This window comes from Pan troglodytes, chromosome 8 (assembly GCF_028858775.2).
Source record: "Pan troglodytes isolate AG18354 chromosome 8, NHGRI_mPanTro3-v2.0_pri, whole genome shotgun sequence".
NCBI classification, from domain to species: Eukaryota; Metazoa; Chordata; class Mammalia; order Primates; family Hominidae; genus Pan; species Pan troglodytes.
Window position 1 is genome coordinate 85,554,654 of NC_072406.2, and position 19,107 is coordinate 85,573,760.

At 39.4% G+C, this 19,107-nt stretch overlaps 1 protein-coding gene across 9 annotated transcripts in view; it reads right to left on the reverse strand.

Moving 5' to 3' along the window:
• Positions 1-19,107, reverse strand: part of CFAP70 (cilia and flagella associated protein 70) — a 125,474-nt gene that overhangs the window by 56,842 nt on the left and 49,525 nt on the right. For 7 of the 9 annotated variants that reach the window (XM_054660235.2, XM_054660234.2, XM_063780750.1 and 4 more), the window contains 3 exons: positions 12,373-12,507; positions 1,933-2,103; positions 1,294-1,374 (listed from right to left, as the gene is read on the reverse strand). In XM_054660235.2, coding sequence (XP_054516210.1) covers positions 1,294-1,374; positions 1,933-2,103; positions 12,373-12,507 — 387 coding nt within the window. The remainder of the gene's footprint in view (positions 1-1,293; positions 1,375-1,932; positions 2,104-12,372; positions 12,508-19,107) is intronic. The other 2 variants (XM_063780749.1, XM_063780747.1) reach the window with 1 other exon arrangement.

Sequence of the window (19,107 nt, forward strand, 5' to 3'; positions counted from 1 at the left end):
CTGTTTTAAGTGAATGCCTTTCTTTCTTCCAGCAACCTTCTTTCAGGTGGTCCTGCAGAAAAATTCTCTTCATAACCTTCTTATATTCCCACTCACAGTCTCCTCACTACCATCTACCAACTCCAAGTGCTGGACAGCTCTACCCAGATTTTTGCCAGCATCCTAAATACATGTCCAAAATTGAATTTATTATTTCCCCAATGTCAATCTCTCTTGATTTTTCTCTTAATGGTGTTGTCATCCTTCCAGAAAGTGAGGCTTGCAACCTGAGTTATCCTTAACTTTTCTCATCAATACCCCCAAAGCTTCCCAATTGCAAACTCCTTGCCTCTCCAGGTTTCTGACTTTCTTTACTACAACCCCTGTCCTAAATAAAACTGTCATCAACACTCATCTATACTACAAGAAAAGCCTGCAGCCCTACCCCACCTTCAATCTCTTTTTTTCATACCCTTGCAAGAATTCCGACCTGAAACATACATGAGGTCTTATTTCTATGACTTTGAAACCTTTGATGTGAATCTCCAAGAAGAGGTTCAAGAATCTGTCATCAGCTATACAATGAAGTCCAAACTTTTAAATAAGCCTTTCAAGTCTTTCCATTACCTGATTCAGCCTCTTTCTTCTTTCCTAACTCTTTATAGAATCTCTCCTTTAATTTCTCTATATACCATACACTGCAATTAACTGAGACAGCCTAAATTCTGCTCTTGCAAATTCTCTGTTATTCTCTCTCAAGCTGCTCCCTGGCTCTGAAATGCCTCTCCCTCCATCTTCTTATGGCAAACAGGTCTCTTCATCTTTCACTACTTAGTATGGATATCACCTCCTCCATGAAGACTTCCCTTAGACTTCCCCATCCTAATATTTGTCTCCTCAGAGCCCACACAGAACTTTTATTTGTACCTCTATTACAGCACTCATCAAAATTATATACTATGATTAGTTATATACCAGTCTGTTTCTCCTACCAGATGCTGAGTTTCCTGAAAGCAGATGAATAAATGCTGCAGATGATGCATCTTTACATCCCTTATAATGTTTAACATAGTAGAATTAACAAAAGATATAATATTTTAATGCTGGAAAGGACCTTAAAATTAATCTGGCACCAGTTCATTTTACAGAGTTTCAACAAGACAAAGAAATTTGCCCAAAGTCATAGACAACTAGTCATGGGCAAATATGGAATGATAACTAACATCCTGCCTGAGCATTTTCCATTGAAAATGCCTTGCTTAATAAAGGTCTGGTTAACTTAAACTTAATTTTCCAAACTTTATGCACAATTACCTGTCCTTCAGGATTGTGACTTAGAGGGGGTTCACCTTCCAAAGGAGTATCTGAGCTCTGAGATTTTATACTAGGTGCCTGCTGAAAGAAAATGAACACACCTCAAAAATTGAATTCCTACACAGTCTTCATAGTGACAAGAACAATGTTCTCTACACTGCATCAAAATGCAAACTAACTGCAGCCATAAAAAAGAATGAGTTCGTGTCCTTTGCAGGGATGGATGAAGCTGGAAACCATCATTCTCAGCAACTAACACAGGAACAGAAAACCAAATACCGCATGTTCTCACTCATAAGTGGGAGTTGAACCATGAAAACACATGGACACAGGGAGGGGAACATCACAAACCGGGGCCTGTCGGGGGTAAGGGCCAAGGGGAAGGAAGAGCATTAAGGACAAATACCTAATGCATGTGGGGCTTAAAACCTAGATGGCGGGTTGACAGGTGCAGCAAACCACCATGGCACATGTGTACCTATGTAACAAACCTGCACATTCTGCACATGTATCCCAGAACTTAAAGTAAAATTTTAAAAAAATGCAAACTAACATTGATACCAGTCACCAAGTGAGAAATCAGTGAAGCCTCTGGAATGTAATCTAACAGGCAAAATCATCACCTTCTCAACAACCTACCACATCCCCAGGCCTAGGCCTTCCATCTATATCCTTTTCTTTCACTGGTTTATCTTCTTTCAGATTCTTAGAAACAGCTTGTTTGGACAGCAGAGAATTAATTCCTCCTATTTTATTATTATGAATCAAGTGATGGCCAATATCCCGGAACAAGCTCAATAAACATTTGGTCTGAAAAACAAAAAAAAGCAATACATGAGACAAACTTGAAAGAAATACACATTATTTTTTTTTTACCATTTAGTTTTCCAAACAATTTCGACATTTAATATCAGAGAGAGAGAAGGGACTTGAAAGACTTCATTGTATTTTCCTCCTTCTAGAACAGGTAAAACCACCACAGAAAGTTAGTTGCCTACTCTAGCATTTAAAGGATTTAGAGGAGACCTTACAACCTGGCTTGATTCTGGGATCTCATAACTCTTGTAATCAGAATGCTTTTAATCTTTGACACAGAATTTCGAATTAGGCTAGACATGGTGGCTCACACCTGTAATCCCAGCACTTCGGCAGGATTGTGTGAGCTCAGGAGTTCAAGACCAGCCTGGGTAAAATAGTGAGACTTCATCTCTACTAAAAACAAAACAAAAAAATCAGCGAGGTGGGCCGGGCGTGGTGGCTTATGCCTGTAATCCCAGCACTTTGGGAGGCCAAGGCATGTGGATCACGAGGTCAGGAGATTGAGACTATCCTGGCTAACACGGTGAAACCACGTCTCTACTAAAAATACAAAAAATTAGCCAGGCGTGGTGGCGGGTGCCTGTAGTGCCAGCTACTCGGGAGGCTGAGGCAGGAGAATGGTGTGAACCTGGGAGGCGGAGCTTGCAGTGAGCCAAGATCGTGCCACTGCTCTCCAGCTTGGGCGATAGAGCGAGACTCTGTCTCAAAAAAAAAAAAAAAAAAAAAAAAAAAAAATCAGCGAGGTATGGTGGCACATGACTGTGGTCCTAGCTACTGGGGAGGCTGAGGTGGGAGAATCACTTGAACCCAAGCAGTCAAGGCTACAGTGAGCCATGACTACACCACTGCATTCCAGCCTGGGCTACACAGCAAGACTTTGTCTCAAAAAAAAAAAAGGCCAGGTGCGGTGGCTCACACCTGTAATCCCAGCACTTTAGGGGGCCGAGGCAGGCGGATCATTTGAGACCAGAAGTTTAAGGCCAGCCTACCCAACATGGTGAAACCCTGCCTCTACTAAAAATACAAAAATTAGCCGGGTGTGGTGGCATGCAGCTGTAATCCTAGCTATTGGGAAGGCTGAGGCAGGAGGATCACTTGAACCTGGGAGGCGGAGGTTGCAGTGACCTGAGATGGTGCACTGCACAGCAGCCTGGGCAATAGAGTGAGACTCCATCTCAAAAAAAGAAAAAAAATTAAAATTAAATTAACAGGCTGAATTCACTTCTATACAAGAAATAGTATCTATTTAGTTACCACTGACCTATCAGTTATAATTGGAAGGATAAAGTAAGTTTAAAGTTCAAAGAAAAATCTTTGTATGGAAAAATTCAAACTATAGATAAACCACCAGAAAAGGATTTTACAACAATTTTTCCCTAAAAATTCTTTTTTGAAATAAACAATTTTTTAATTAAAGAACATGGATGATTCTCAAAATAATTTATGTTGAATGAAAAGAACCAGACCAAAGGAGGCCAGGCGAGAGGGGAGGGGTGGACAGAGGTGGGCAAAGGAATAATAGAAGACACAAAAAACTTTGGGGGGTAATGTGTGTATGTTCATTATCTTGATTGTGGTGACAGTTTCACAGATGTACAGATATGTCAAAACTTTAATATTGTACAATTTAAATAAATGCAGTTTATCAATTATACCTCAATAAAGCTGTTTGAAAACAATCCAACAATATTAATTGTAAATCCTAAAAATCACTCACAATCCTACCACCTCTGTGATAAATACTGTATTTCATAGATTCAAAGACACAAGCTTTCTCAAATTTTAACATCTCTGGGGTATGTTCTATAATAAGAGTATTTCATATAAGTGGTATCATACAATACATAGTCTTTTGCATCTGCCTTCTTTCACTTAGCATGTTTTTGAGGTTCATCCATGCTATAGCATGTGTCAGTTGGTTCATTACTTTTTTATTTTTTATTTTAGTTATTTATTTATTTGAGACAGAATCTCACTCTGTCACCTAGACTGGAATGCAGTGGCACAATCACAGCTCACTGCAACCTCTACCTTCTGCGCTCAAGCCATCAGCTCACCTCAGCCTCCTGAGTAGCTGGGACACAGGCACATGCCACCACCCCAGCTAATTTTTGTATTTTTTGTAAAGATAGGGTCTCACCATGTTGCCCAGGCTTGTCTCAAACTCCTGGCCTCAATGATCTGCCCACCTCGGCCTCCCAAAGTGCTGGGATTACAGGTGTGAGCCACCACACCTGGCCCAAGTTCACTACTTTTTTTAAAAAACAGGCTGGGCACGGTTACTCACACCTGTAATCCCAGCACTTTGGGAGGCCAAGGCAGGAGGATCGTTTGAGCCCAGGAGTTTGATACCAACCTGGGCAACACAGTGAGACTGTCTCTACAAAAAAATTTTTTGTTTTAATTAGCTGGATGTGGTGGCATATGCCTATAGTCCAGTTACTCAGGAGGCTAAGGCAAAGGATCACTTGAGCCCAGTAGTTCAAGGCTGCAGTGAGCTATGATAGTACCACTGCACTCTAGCCTGGGTGACAGAGTGAGACCCCATCTCAAAAAAAAAAAAAAAAAAAACAGCTTTATTGAGATATTCACATACATACAATGTACACATTTAAAGTGCATGATTCAGTGATTTGGGGATTTTACATCATTAGTAGTTAATTTCTTTTCACTGCAAAATAGTATTCCCTTGTATACATATACCACATTTTGTTTATCTATTCACTATCTGCAGACATTTGTATTATTGTGAGCTTTTAGCTATTACAAATAATGCTGCAATAAACATTCACATATATGTCTTCGTGTAAATACAGGTTTTCTTTTCTCTTAGAAATTCCTAGAAATGATTTGTTGGGTTGTATGGTAAGTTTATACTTACCATAGATATTCTTTTTTGTTGTTGTTGTTTTGAGACAGGGTCTCACTCTTGTCACTCAAGCTGGAGTGCAGTGGCATGATCACAGCTCATTGCAGCCTTGATTGCCTGCTGGGCTCAAGTGATCCACCTACCTCAGCCTCCCAAGTGGTGGGACCACAGGCATGCACAAACAACACACCCAGACAATTTTTTTATTTTTTGTAGAGACAGAGTCTTGCCATTTTGCCAGGCTGGTCTCCAACTTCTGAGCTCAAGCAATCCTCTCATTTCAGCCTTCTAAAGTCCTGGAATTACAGGCTTGAGCCACTGTACCTGGCCAGATTTTCCATACAGTTGTCTTTTCAAGTATTGAGAGTAGGATACTGAAATTTCTAAATATTATTGCCAAATTGCCTATTTCTCCTTTCAATTCTGTTGGGTTTTGCTTCAAGTATTATGAGGTGATTGTGTTGTACTGTTAAGTGTGTATACACTTATAATTGTCCTGTCTTCCTGATGAATTGATGCTTTAATCATTGTGACAGGCCATTCTGTCTACAGTAATATGTATTTCTAGTCTTAAAAACTATTTTGTCTGGTATTATTGTAGTTACTCAGCTATTACATTTTCTGTTTCCATAGTATATCTTTTGTACCTTTTTACTTCAAACTTCTGTGTATTTGAACCTAAGGCGTGTCTACTATAAACAGTATATAGTTGAATCTTGATTTTTTTGTAAATCCAATTTAATAATTTCTATCCTTTTATCAGTGTGTTTAGATCACTTACATATAATATTATTGTTGAAATACTTAGATTTTTATTTTCCATGCTATTTGTTTTCTATATATCATCTGTTTTTTGTTGTTCTGTTCTTCCTTTAACTACCTTATGTTAAATATTTGTGATATCCCATTTAATTCCTTTGTTGAGATATATATATATATATGATGTACACATAAATATATATGTATATATAATATGTATGGACACACACACATATATATGTGCATATGTATACACGCACAATTTTCTTAGTGGTTACTTAGGGATTACAATATACATCCTAACTAATAACAATCTATTTCACATCAATACTAACTTAATTCTGGTAAAATACAGAAATTTTGCTCTGCTATAGCTCCATTCTATCCTCCTTCCTTTATGCTATTATCATACAAATTAAATCTATATGTTAACCCAACAGTATAACTAATACTTTATCCAATCATGTCTTCTAAAGAAGAGTAAAAATGAAAAAGATCTATTTCTAAATTCCTTTATATTAACTTATAACCATTTCCGGTATTCCTCATTTCTTCTTATGGATTCAAGTTAGCAACTGATGCCATTTCCTTTCAAGCTGAAAGACCTCCTTTAGTATTTCTTGCAAGGCATGTTTCCTAGCAACAAATTCTTTCAGCATTTATCTGGGGATGTCTTTATTTTGCCTTTGTTGTTTTTGTTTCTTTTATTGAGAGAGAGTCTCACTCTGTCATCTAGGCTGGAGTGCAGTAGCACGATCTTGGCTCACTATAACCTCCTGCCTCAGGAATTCTCCTGCCTCAGCCTCTTGAGCAGCTGGGATTACAGGTGCACGCCACCATGCCCAGGTAACTTTTGTATTTTTAGTAGATACAGGGTCGCATCATGTTGGCCAGGCTGGTCTCAAACTCCTGACCTCAGGTGATCCACCCACCTCTACCTCCCAAAGTGCTGGGATTACAAGCATGAGCCACCGCACCCAGCCCTGCCTTTGTTTTTGGTTGGTAGTTTTTGTGTATGTGTGTTTTTCTTTCAGAATTTTGCATATGTTATTCCACTGCCTTCTGGCTTCCATTGTTTCAGATGAAATATCAGTGGTTAACCATATTGATTCTCCCCTGTAAGTGATGAGTTGTTTTTCTCCTGTTGCATTCGTGATGTTCTCTTTGTCTCTCTCTTTCATTTGACTATATATAATGTGTATATTTTGGGTCTCTGTGTGCTGATCCTAACTGGGATTTTCTGAACTCCTTGGATCTGTAAATTCATGTCTTCATCAAATGTGGGATATTTTCAGACATTATATCTTTATACTCTTCCCTCTTGGGACTCTTATTACATATTGTTGGTTGCCTTCCACCAAGATTGCCATTTTGATGTAGTTTGGCTCTTTATCCTCTAGAAATCTCATGTTAAAATGTGAGCCCCCTCCAGTGGGTGACAGAGTGAGAAGACCATGTCTCAAAAAAAAGGAAGAAAGAAAAAAGAAATGTGATCCCATGTTGTAGGTAGGGCCTGGTGGGAGGTGTTAGGGTCACGGGGTAGATCTCTCATAAATGGCTTGGTGCTATCCTTGAAGTAATGAGTTCTCACTCTGTTAGTTACAAAGAGATCTGCTTGTTAAAAAGTAATCTGGCACCGCTCTCCTCTCTTTTATGCTCTTTCTCTCACCATGTGACATGCCTGCTTCCCCTTTGCCTTCCATCATGATTGTAATGAGACAGAGTAGCGATGGGGCTTGGCATTCAGCTCACCCCCACTGGATCATCTTTCATGCATTCTTGAGCTAAAGGTGAGGGTGGGGAAGGCAGAGCAGCCCCAGACACGAAGGCCTCAAACTCCTTAGCTTTTCATGCATTAGTAGTTCTCAGCTTGTTGATGCTTTTGGGCAATTTTGAGGATGGTAAAATGACTTTTTGTCCATTTGTCCAGCTTTATGGTTGCTTTTGTGGGGAGATGATTTGTCAACCTCCTCACTTGGCCATAGCCAGAGATATTTCCTTTCCAATGTTTTCTATATATTTTTAAAATTATTGTGAAAAAAATGTGATCATATTTATATTTTGACCTTCATTTAACAGACTATCATTTGCATTCTTTCATGTTTTAAAATTTTTCATGAGGATAATTTTTAATATATGAACAATATTCCCTTATCATATGTGTATAATAAAAGCGACAGTTAAAATTTTCTGTGTGCCAACTACATTCCTAGTGCTTTATATATTTCATCTCATTTAATAGGTAAAACAATTCTAGGAAACAAGCATTGCCTCCATTTTACTGATGAATACAGTAAAGGTGAGACAAATTTAGTCACTTGCCTGAAGTCATCCAGCTAGTAAATGGCAGTTTCAGAATTCAAACTCCAGGCTGCCTGAATGGGTTATCAAACCTCATAACTTTTCTATTATGATACACTGTTTCCCTCAGATTCAACAAGAGTATCTTCATATAGAAAGATTTGGATACATTTCCAATTATTCCCTTGAAATAGTTTCCTAGAAGTAGAAGTCCTATTGGAAAGGATATAAGTATTTCAAGCTTTTGAATACATATGGACAATACATTTTTTGCAAAAAGTTTTTACCAATTATGCTTCTACGAGCAGTGAATGAAAGTTGTTTTACTGAGATGGAGCAAGGATCCTCTTTTTAGAGGCCTGTGCTCCCCAGACATGGAAATAATAGAAAATTCTGAAGTTCCTTCAAGAGAAATTCTAGGCACCTAGCTAGCCCCAGAAATAAATAAGTAACTTAAACAAGAAGGTAATAGTAGCCTAAAACAATAACCAAGGAAGTTAAAGTTCAAGAGATGTTTGCTTTATAGAAACTAAACATAACATCTTAATATATGTCCTTGAGTTTCTTTCTGAGCTTCAGACCCCACTGAGAAACCACTGAAAGGATCAGCCGGCACTCAGATCAGCTGAATGGATCAGCCTCCAGCTAAGGAGGAAGTGAAGACTCAACTATATGGTCCTTTGTTCTAAATTTCTTCCTGGGGTGCTTGGAGAAAGTCACTCCCCCTAGCCAGTTAACATTTTTCTACGACCCCAAATTTTTAAACAAAGCCTCTCTTCCTTAACAATTGCAAATCAGAAAATCTTTGAATCTACCTACCACTTGCAAGCCCCCCCTACCCCCACCTCAACATATCCTGCCCTTTTAAGCTTAAACCAATGTGTAACTTGCATATATTGATTTATGATTTTGCCTGTAGCTTCTGCTTTCCTGAAATTTACCTCTGCCTTTAAAAATCATTGCCTGCAAGCCATCAGGGAGGTCAGGATTTGATAATTTAGCGCCTGGTCTTCCTTGCTTGACACCCTGCAATGAAAGCCTTTCTATCACTGCAAACCTTGGTGCATATATGTGGTTTTACTGTACCAGGTGAGCAAACATCAGTTTGGTTCTATAACATTATCACACCTTTACCACCAATGGGCATTATCATATTTTAAAGAATTGTCGAACTTCTCAAGTAAAATGATAACTACCGTTATTTAAATTTATAATTCCTTGATTAATAAATAAGGCCAGATGTCTCTTCTTATATCTGTTGGCCATTGACACTTCTTTTGTGAACTGCTATTTCACATACCTTGCCCATTAAGAAAAAGTTTGTTATTCTTCTAGATTGAAAAAACTACTATATTTCAGGAATAGTAGCTATCTCTCAGGAAACTACTGTATTTCAGAAATAGTAGCTATCTTTCTGATGTGTATTCAAATATTTTCCCTAGTTCTTCAGTTACATTTTAATTTTGTTTATGAAGGTTTATTTTATATATAGAAACTTGATGTTTTTGGTAAACGAAATACTTTCTTTCATACTTTTCACTGCTTTCAAGCCTAGGAAGTTTTCTCTTAATTCATATCTTTAATATTCATTTTTATAGTCTTCACATTTAACTTATTTTAATAAATTCATTTGAAATTTATTTTGATCTATGTTATATGTAACATTTGCATTCTTTTCTCTCATTTTTTTTATTTTTAATTTTTTTTGAGACAAGGTCTCACTCTGTCACTCAGGCGGAGTACAGTAGAACAATCACAGCTCACTGCAGCCTTGACCTCCTTGGCTCCATCGATCCTCCTACCTCAGCCTCTGGAGTAGCTGGGACTACAGGAATGTGCCACCATGCTCTGCTAATTAAAAAAAAATTTTTTTTGTAGAGATAGGGTCCTGCTATTTTGCCCTGGGTAGTCTTGAACTCCTGGGCTCAAGTGATCCTCCCACCTCAGCCTCCTGAAATGCTGGGATTACAGGTGTGAGCCACCATGCCCAGCCTTCTTTCCCATTTAACTATCTATAAAACATTAATAATTATCCTTTTTTTTTTTTTTTCTTGAGAGGGAGTCTCACTCTGTCTCCAGGCTGGAGTGCAGTGGCACAATCTCGGCTCACTGAAACCTCTGCTTCCCAGGTTCAAGCAATTCTCCTGCCTCAGCCTCCTGATAGCTGGAACTACAGGCACACAACATCACGCCCAGCAAATTTTTGTATTTTTAGTAGAGACAGGGTTTCACCATATTGGCCAGGATGGTCTCAAGCTCTTGACCTCAGGTGATCCGCCTGCCTCGGCCTCCTAGAGTGCTGGGATTATAGGCGTGGCCTATAAAGTATTATTATTAATGGCTACGTATTTCATCATTTTTACTTACTATGATTTACTAAGCCTTCCTCTATTAGTAAACATTTAACCTCATTTTTAGTTTTTGCTATTATAGGTTTCAAAAAGTTTTCATGAATATGAGATTTTTGAACCTATTAAATTATGTCCTTAAAATAAATTCCTGGCCGGGCGCAGTGGCTCATGCCTGTAATCCCAGCACTTTGGGAGGCCAAGGTGGGTGGATCATCTGAGGTCAGGAGTTTAAGACCAGCCCGTCTAACATGGTGAAACCTAGTTTCTACTAAAGATACAAAAAATTAGCCGGGCGTGGTAGCATGCACCTGTAATCCCAGCTACTTGGGAAGCTGAGGCAGGAGAATTGCTTGAACCCGGGAGAAAGAGGTTGCAGTAAGCCAAGATCACGCCATTGCACTCCAGCTTGGGCAACACAGCGAGACTCCATCTCAAAAACAAATAAATGAATTCCTATAAATGTGGCTTCTAGTTCAAAAGATACTGATGTAGAAACAGTTTACTACTCAGTTAGTGTACAACTAGATGATGGGGTTTTCATAAATTTATTACTGAAAAATAGCTGTCCTATTAACAGTGACATAATAGTACATTTTTGTTATTGTTGTGTGTTTTACAAAGCCTCATTTTCTCCTAGGAAGCAACATGATGAAACTGAATTTTTGCTCGAATATATGATTTTAACATTTTTACACCTAAAAATGGAAAAAAAAATTATAGTTCATATTCTAGTTCATTAATTACCACATGGATTTCAGTTTTTCCATATTTAACAACAACAGACTTTTTTTTTTCTTTTTCTTATATATATTTTTTAAGACAGAGTCTTGCTCTGTTGCCCAGGCTGTAATGCAGTGGTGCAATTTCAGCTCACTGTAACCTCCACCTCCCAGGTTCAAGCAATTCTCTTGCCTCAGCCTCCTGAGTGGCTGGGAATACAGATGCCTGCCACCACACTCGGCAAATTTTTGTATTTTTAGTAGAGACGGGTTTTTGCCATGTTGGCCAGGCTGGTTTCCAACTCTTGGCCTCAGGCAATCTGCCTGCCTCTGCCTCCCACAGTGCTGGGATTACAGGTGTGAGCCACCACACCCAGTCACACTTAAAATGCTGAAAGTTTTGTATCCAAATTTATTGAGGTAAAATTAAAGTACAATAAAAAATAAACCATACATATTTAAAGTATATCATTTCATCAATTTTGACATATGTGTATACGTATGAAACCATCATCACAATCAAGATAACCATCATTTCCATCATCCCTAATATTTTCCTCTCATTCCTTTGTAATACATCCCTCCTTCTATCCCTGTTCCCAGGTAACCATTAATCTGCTTTTTATCAATATAGATAAATTATTTTCCCAGAATTGCATATAAATGTAATTATATAGAATGTACTTTTCAAGACCCTGTCTCTATTTTTAAAAATGTTTTTAAATAGCCAGGCACAGTGGTGCACATCTGTAGTCCCAGCTATTCAAAAGGCTGAGGCAGGAGGATCCCTTGAGCCCAGGAATTTGAGGCAGTAGTGAGCTATGATTGTGCCACTGCACTCCAAAGTGAGACTCACATCTCTAAAAAAAAAAAAAAAAAAAGTACTCTTTTTTCTCTCTTTTGTCTGGCTTCTTTCATTTAGCATAATGCATTTTAGATTCATCTGTGCTGTTGCATGTATCATTAGCTCATTTCTTTTTATTGTTGAATAGTATTCCATCGTACAGAGGTACCACACAATTTGTTTTTCTGTGTTCTCTGTTCACCTGTTGATAGAGATTTAGGTTTTCAGTTTTTGTCCTTTCATTATCCTAAATTTTTTAAGGTCCAATGCAGAATGACTGTAAGGCTATATATTTAATATCCTAGTACACCAACTGGTTCTAAATATCAGTTGCAAAGATGTATATGCTAAAGATGTAAGTAAACAGATATATAAAGGATAAATTACCATGATGATTTTTATGCAATTTTTTCTTACCTTTTCATGGACTACACTGTTTAGGTAAGGGTAAACATGAAAAGCTCCCCGAATTCTCTTCACACCTGGATACAACAATGGGACCATATTAACATAAGCCACACCATGAAACGAAAGCTGAGCTTCTTCATCAGTCTAAAGGAATAAAACCAGAGAGTTGTTAGTGCTATAAGCAATGTAATATAAGGTATGGAGCTCTGACTCAGCAGTTCAAAGGCCTGGTTTTAGAAACTAACTCTACTACTTAGCCAGTTATGTGACTTTGGGCCAGTTACATAAGACATTTTGGGCCTTCTTTATCTTCAAAATGGGTTTAATAATACCATGATCACTGAGAAAATGCATATAAACAGTGTTAATGGCGGGGGGGGGCAGCCAAGATGGCCGAATAGAACAGCTCCGGTCTACAGCTCCCAGCGTGAGTGATGCAGAAGATGGGTGATTTCTGCATTTCCATCTGAGGTACCGGGTTCATCTCACTAGGGGGTGCCAGACAGTGGGCACAGGTCAGTGGGTGCAGCGCACCGTGTGCGAGCTGAAGCAGGGCGAGGCACTGCCTCACTCGGGAAGCGCAAGGGGTCAGGGAGTTCCCTTTCCTAGTCAAAGAAAGGGGTGACAGACGGCACCTGGAAAATTGGGTCACTCCCACCCTAATACTGCGCTTTTGCCGACGGGCTTAAAAAATGGCACACCAGGAGATTATATCCCGCACCTGGCTTGGAGGGTCCTACGCCCATGGAGTCTCCCTCATTGCTAGCACAGCAGTCTGAGATCAAACTGCAAGGCAGCAGCAAGGCTGGGGGAGGGGCGCCCCCCATTGCCCAGGCTTGCTTAGGTAAACAAAGCAGCCAGGAAGCTCCAACTGGGTGGAGCCCACCACAGCTCAAGGAGGCCTGCCTGCCTCTGTAGGCTCCACCTCTGGGGGCAGGGCACAGACAAACAAAAAGACAGCAGTAACCTCTGCAGACTTAAATGTCCCTGTCTGACAGCTTTGAAGAGAGCAGTGGTTCTCCCAGCACGCAGCTGGAGATCTGAGAACGGGCAGACTGCCTCTTCAAGTGGGTCCCTGACCCCTGACCCCCGAGCAGCCTAACTGGGAGGCAACCCCCAGTAGGGGCAGACTGACACCTCACACGGCCGGGTACTCTTCTGAGACAAAACTTCCAGAGGAACGATCAGACAGCAGCATTCGTGGTTCATGAAAATCTGCTGTTCTGCAGCCACCGCTGCTGATACCCAGGCAAACAGGGTCTGGAGTGGACTTCTAGCAAACTCCAACAGACGTGCAGCTGAGGGTCCTGTCTGTTAGAAAGAAAACTAACAAACAGAAAGGACATCCACACCAAAAACCCATCTGTACATCACCATCGTCAAAGACCAAAAGTAGATAAAACCACAAAGATGGGGAAAAAACAGAGCAGAAAAACTGGAAACTCTAAAAAGCAGAGTGCCTCTCCTACTCCAAAGGAATGCAGTTCCTCACCAGCAATGGAACAAAGCTGGACGGAGAATGACTTTGACGAGTTGAGAGAAGAAGGCTTCAGATGATCAAACTACTCCGAGCTACAGGAGGAAATTCAAACCAAAGGCAAAGAAGTTAAAAACTTTGAAAAAAATTTAGACGAATATATAACTAGAATAACCAATACAGAGAAGTGCTTAAAGGAGCTGATGGAGCTGAAAGCCAAGGCTCGAGAACTACGTGAAGAATGCAGAAGCCTCAGGAGCTGATGTGATCAACTGGAAGAAAGAGTATCAGTGATGGAAGATGAAATGAATGAAATGAAGCAAGAAGGGAAGTTTAGAGAAAAAAGAATAAAAAGAACAAACAAAGCCTCCAAGAAATATGGGACTATGTGAAAAGACCAAATCTACGTCTGATTGGTGTACCTGAAAGTGACAGGGAGAATGGAACCAAGTTGGAAAACACTCTGCAGGATATCATCCAGGAGAACTTCCCCAATCTAGCAAGGCAGGCTAACATTCAGATTCAGGAAATACAGAGAATGCCACAAAGATACTCCTCGAGAAGAGCAACTCCAAGACACATAATTGTCAGATTCACCAAAGTTGAAATGAAGGAAAAAATGTTAAGGGCAGCCAGAGAGAAAGGTCAGGTTACCCACAAAGGGAAGCCCATCAGACTAACAGCAGATCTGTTGGCAGAAACTCTACAAGCCAGAAGAGAGTGGGGGCCAATATTCAACATTCTTAAAGAAAAGAATTTTCAACACAGAATTTCATATCCAGCCAAACTAAGCTTCATAAGTGAAGGAGAAATAAAATACTTTACAGACAAGCAAATGCTGAGAGATTTTGTCACCACCAGGCCTGCCCTAAAAGAGCTCCTGAAGGAAGCACTAAACATGGAAAGGAACAACCGGTACCAGCCGCTGCAAAATCATGCCAAATTGTAAAGACCATTGAGGCTAGGAAGAAACTGCATCAACTAATGAGCAAAATAACCAGCTAACATCATAATGACGGGATCAAGTTCACACATAACAATATTAACCTTAAATGTAAATGGGCTAAATGCTCCAATTAAAAGACACAGACTGGCAAATTGGATAAAGAGTCAAGACCCATCAGTGTGCTGTATTCAGGAAACCCATCTCACGTGCAGAGACACACATAGGCTCAAAATAAAAGGATGGAGGAAGATCTACCAAGCAAATGGAAAACAAAAAAAGGCAAGGGTTGCAATCCTAGTCTCTGATAAAACAGACTTTAAACCAACAAAGATCAAAAGAGACAAAGAAGGCCATTACATAATGGTAAAGGGATCAATTCAACAAGAAAAGCTAACTATCCTAAATATATATGCACCCAATACAGGAGCACCCACATTCATAAAGCAAGTCCTGAGTGACCTACAAAGAGACTTAGACTCCCACACAATAATAATGAGAGACTTTAACACCCCACTGTCAACATTAGACAGATCAACGAGACAGAAAGTTAACAAGGATACCCAGGAATTGAACTCAGCTCTGCACCAAGTGGACCTCATAGACATCTACAGAACTCTCCACCCCAAATCAACAGAATATACATTTTTTTCAGCACCACACCACACCTATTCCAAAATTGACCACATAGTTGGAAGTAAAGCTCTCCTCAGCAAATGTAAAAGAACAGAAATTATAACAACCGTCTCTCAGACCACAGTGCAATCAAACTAGAACTCAGGATTAAGAAACTCACTCAAAACTGCTCAACTACATGGAAACTGAACAACCTGCTCCTGAATGACTATTGGGTACATAACGAAAGGAAGGCAGAAATAAAGATGTTCTTTGAAACCAACGAGAACAAAGACACAACATACCAGAATCTCTGGGACACATTTAAAGCAGTGTGTAGAGGGAAATTTATAGCACTAAATGCCCACAAGAGAAAGCAGGAAAGATCCAAAATTCACACCCTAACATCACAATTAAAAGAACTAGAAAAGCAAGAGCAAACACATTCAAAAGCTAGCAGAAGGCAAGAAATAACTAAAATCAGAGCAGAACTGAAGGAAATAGAGACACAAAAAACCCTTCAAAAAATTAATGAATCCAGGAGCTGGTTTTTTGAAAGGATCAACAAAATTGATAGACTGCTAGCAAGACTAATAAAGAAGAAAAGAGAGAAGAATCAAATAGACGCAATAAAAAATGATAAAGGGGATATCACCACCGATCCCACAGAAATACAAACTACCATCAGAGAATACTACAAACACCTCTACGCAAACAAACTAGAAAATCTAGAAGAAATGGATAAATTCCTCGACACATACACCCTCCCAAGACTAAACCAGGAAGAAGTTGAATCTCTGAATAGACCAATAACAGGCTCTGAAATTGTGGCAATAATCAATAGCTTACCAACCAAAAAGAGTCCAGGACCAGATGGATTCACAGCCAAATTCTACCAGAGGTACAAGGAGGAACTGGTACCATTCCTTCTGAAACTATTCCAATCAATAGAAAAAGAGGGAATCCTCCCTAACTCATTTTATGAGGCCAGCATCATCCTGATACCAAAGCCTGGCAGAGACACAACAAAAAAAGATAATTTTAGACCAATATCCTTGATGAACATTGATGCAAAAATCCTCAATAAAATACTGGCAAACCGAATCCAGCAGCACATCAAAAAGCTTATCCACCATGATCAAGTGGGCTTCATCCCTGGGATGCAAGGCTGGTTCAATATACGCAAATCAATAAATGTAATCCAGCATATAAACAGAACCAAAGACAAAAACCACATGATTATCTCAATAGATGCAGAAAAGGCCTTTGACAAAATTCAACAACCCTTCATGCTAAAAACTCTCAATAAATTAGGTATTGATGGGACGTATCTCAAAATAATAAGAGCTATCTATGACAAACCCACAGCCAATATCATACTGAATGGGCAAAAACTGGAAGCCTTCCCTTTGAAAACGGGCACAAGACAGGGATGCCCTCTCTCACCACTCCTCTTCAACATAGTGTTGGAAGTTCTGGCCAGGGCAATTAGGCAGGAGAAGGAAATAAAGGGTATTCAATTAGGAAAAGAGGAAGTCAGATTGTCCCTGTTTGCAGATGACATGATTGTATATCTAGAAAACCCCATTGTCTCAGCCCAAAATCTCCTTAAGCTGATAAGCAACTTCAGCAAAGTCTCAGGATACAAAATCAATATGCAAAAATTACAAGCATTCTTATACACCAATAACAGACAAACAGACAGCCAAATCATGAGTGAACTCCCATTCACAATTGCTTCAAAGAGAATAAAATACCTAGGAATCCAACTTACAAGGGATGTGAAGGACCTCTTCAAGGAGAACTACAAACCACTGCTCAACAAAATAAAAGAGGATACAAAGAAATGGAAGAACATTCCATGCTCATGTGTAGGAAGAATCAATATCATGAAAATGGCCATACTGCCCAAGGTAATTTACAGATTCAATGCCATCCCCATCAAGCTACCAATGACTTTCTTCACAGAACTGGAAAAAACTACTTTAAAGTTGTTATGGAACCAAAAAAGAGCCCGCATCGCCAAGTCAATCTTAAGCCAAAAGAACAAAGCTGGAGGCATCATGCTACCCGACTTCAAACTATACTACAAGTCTACAGTAACCAAAACAGCATGGTACTGGTACCAAAACAGAGATATAGATCAATGGAACAGAACAGAGCCCTGAGAAATAACACCGCATATCTACAACTATCTGATCTTTGACAAACCTGAGAAAAACAAGCAATGGGGAAAGGATTCCCTATTTAATAAATGGTGCTGGGAAAACTGGCTAGCCATATGGAGAAAGCTGAAACTGGATCCCTTCCTTACACCTTATACAACAATTAATTCAAGATGGATTAAAGACTTAAACGTTAGACCTAAAACCATAAAAACCCTAGAAGAAAACCTAGGCATTACCATTCAGGACATAGGCATGGGCAAGGACTTCATGTCTAAAACACCAAAAGCAATGGCAACAAAAGCCAAAATTGACAAATGGGATCTAATTAAACTCAAGAGCTTCTGCACAGCAAAAGAAACTACCATCAGAGTGAACAGGCAACCTACAAAATGGGAGAAAATTTTCGCAACCTACTCATCTGACAAAGGGCTAATATCCAGAATCTACAATGAACTCAAACAAATTTACAAGAAAAAAACAAACAACCCCATCAAAAAGTGGGCGAAGGACATGATCAGACACTTCTCAAAAGAAGACATTTATGCAGCCAAAAAACACATGAAAAAATGCTCACCATCACTGGCCATCAGAGAAATGCAAACCAAAACCACAATGAGATACCATCTCACACCAGTTAGAATGGCAATCATTAAAAAGTCAGGAAACAACAGGTGCTGGAGAGGATGTGGAGAAATAGGAACACTTTTACACTGTTGGTGGGACTGTAAACTAGTTCAACCATTGTGGTAGTCAGTGTGGCGATTCCTCAGGGATCTAGAACTAGAAATACCATTTGACCCAGCCATCCCATTACTGGGTATATACCCAAAGGACTATAAATCATGCTGCTATAAAGACACATGCACACATATGTTTATTGCGGCACTATTCACAATAGCAAAGACTTGGAACCAACCCAAATGTCCAACAATAATAGACTGGATTAAGAAAATGTGGCACATATATACTGTGGAATACTATGTGGCCATAAAAAATGATGAGTTCATGTCCTTTGTAGGGACATGGATGAAATTGGAAATCATCATTCTCAGTAAACTATCGCAAGGACAAAAAACCAAACACCGCATGTTCTCACTCATAGGTGGGAACTGAACAATGAGAACACATGGACACAGGAAGGGGAACATCACACTCTGGGGACGGTTGTGGGGTCGGGGGAGCGGGGAGGGATAGCATTAGGAGATATACCTAATGCTAAATGACGAGTTAATGGGTGCAGCACACCAGCATGGCACATGTATACATATGTAACTAACCTGCACATTGTGCACATGTACCCTAAAACTTAAAGTATAATAATAATAAAATAAACATAAACAAACAAACAAACAAAAAAACAGTGTTAATAGTAAAGGCAGTAGTTGAATCAATACATACTCAAATTAATTGATATATATATTCAACCAAAAAGTCAATTTCACCATGCGGCTTCTTAGCAGAAAGTGAAGCTTTATAAAAAACAACAATAATAACAATAACAAAAAACTTAAAAGGAATCAGAAGCTATGGCTTTTAGCTTT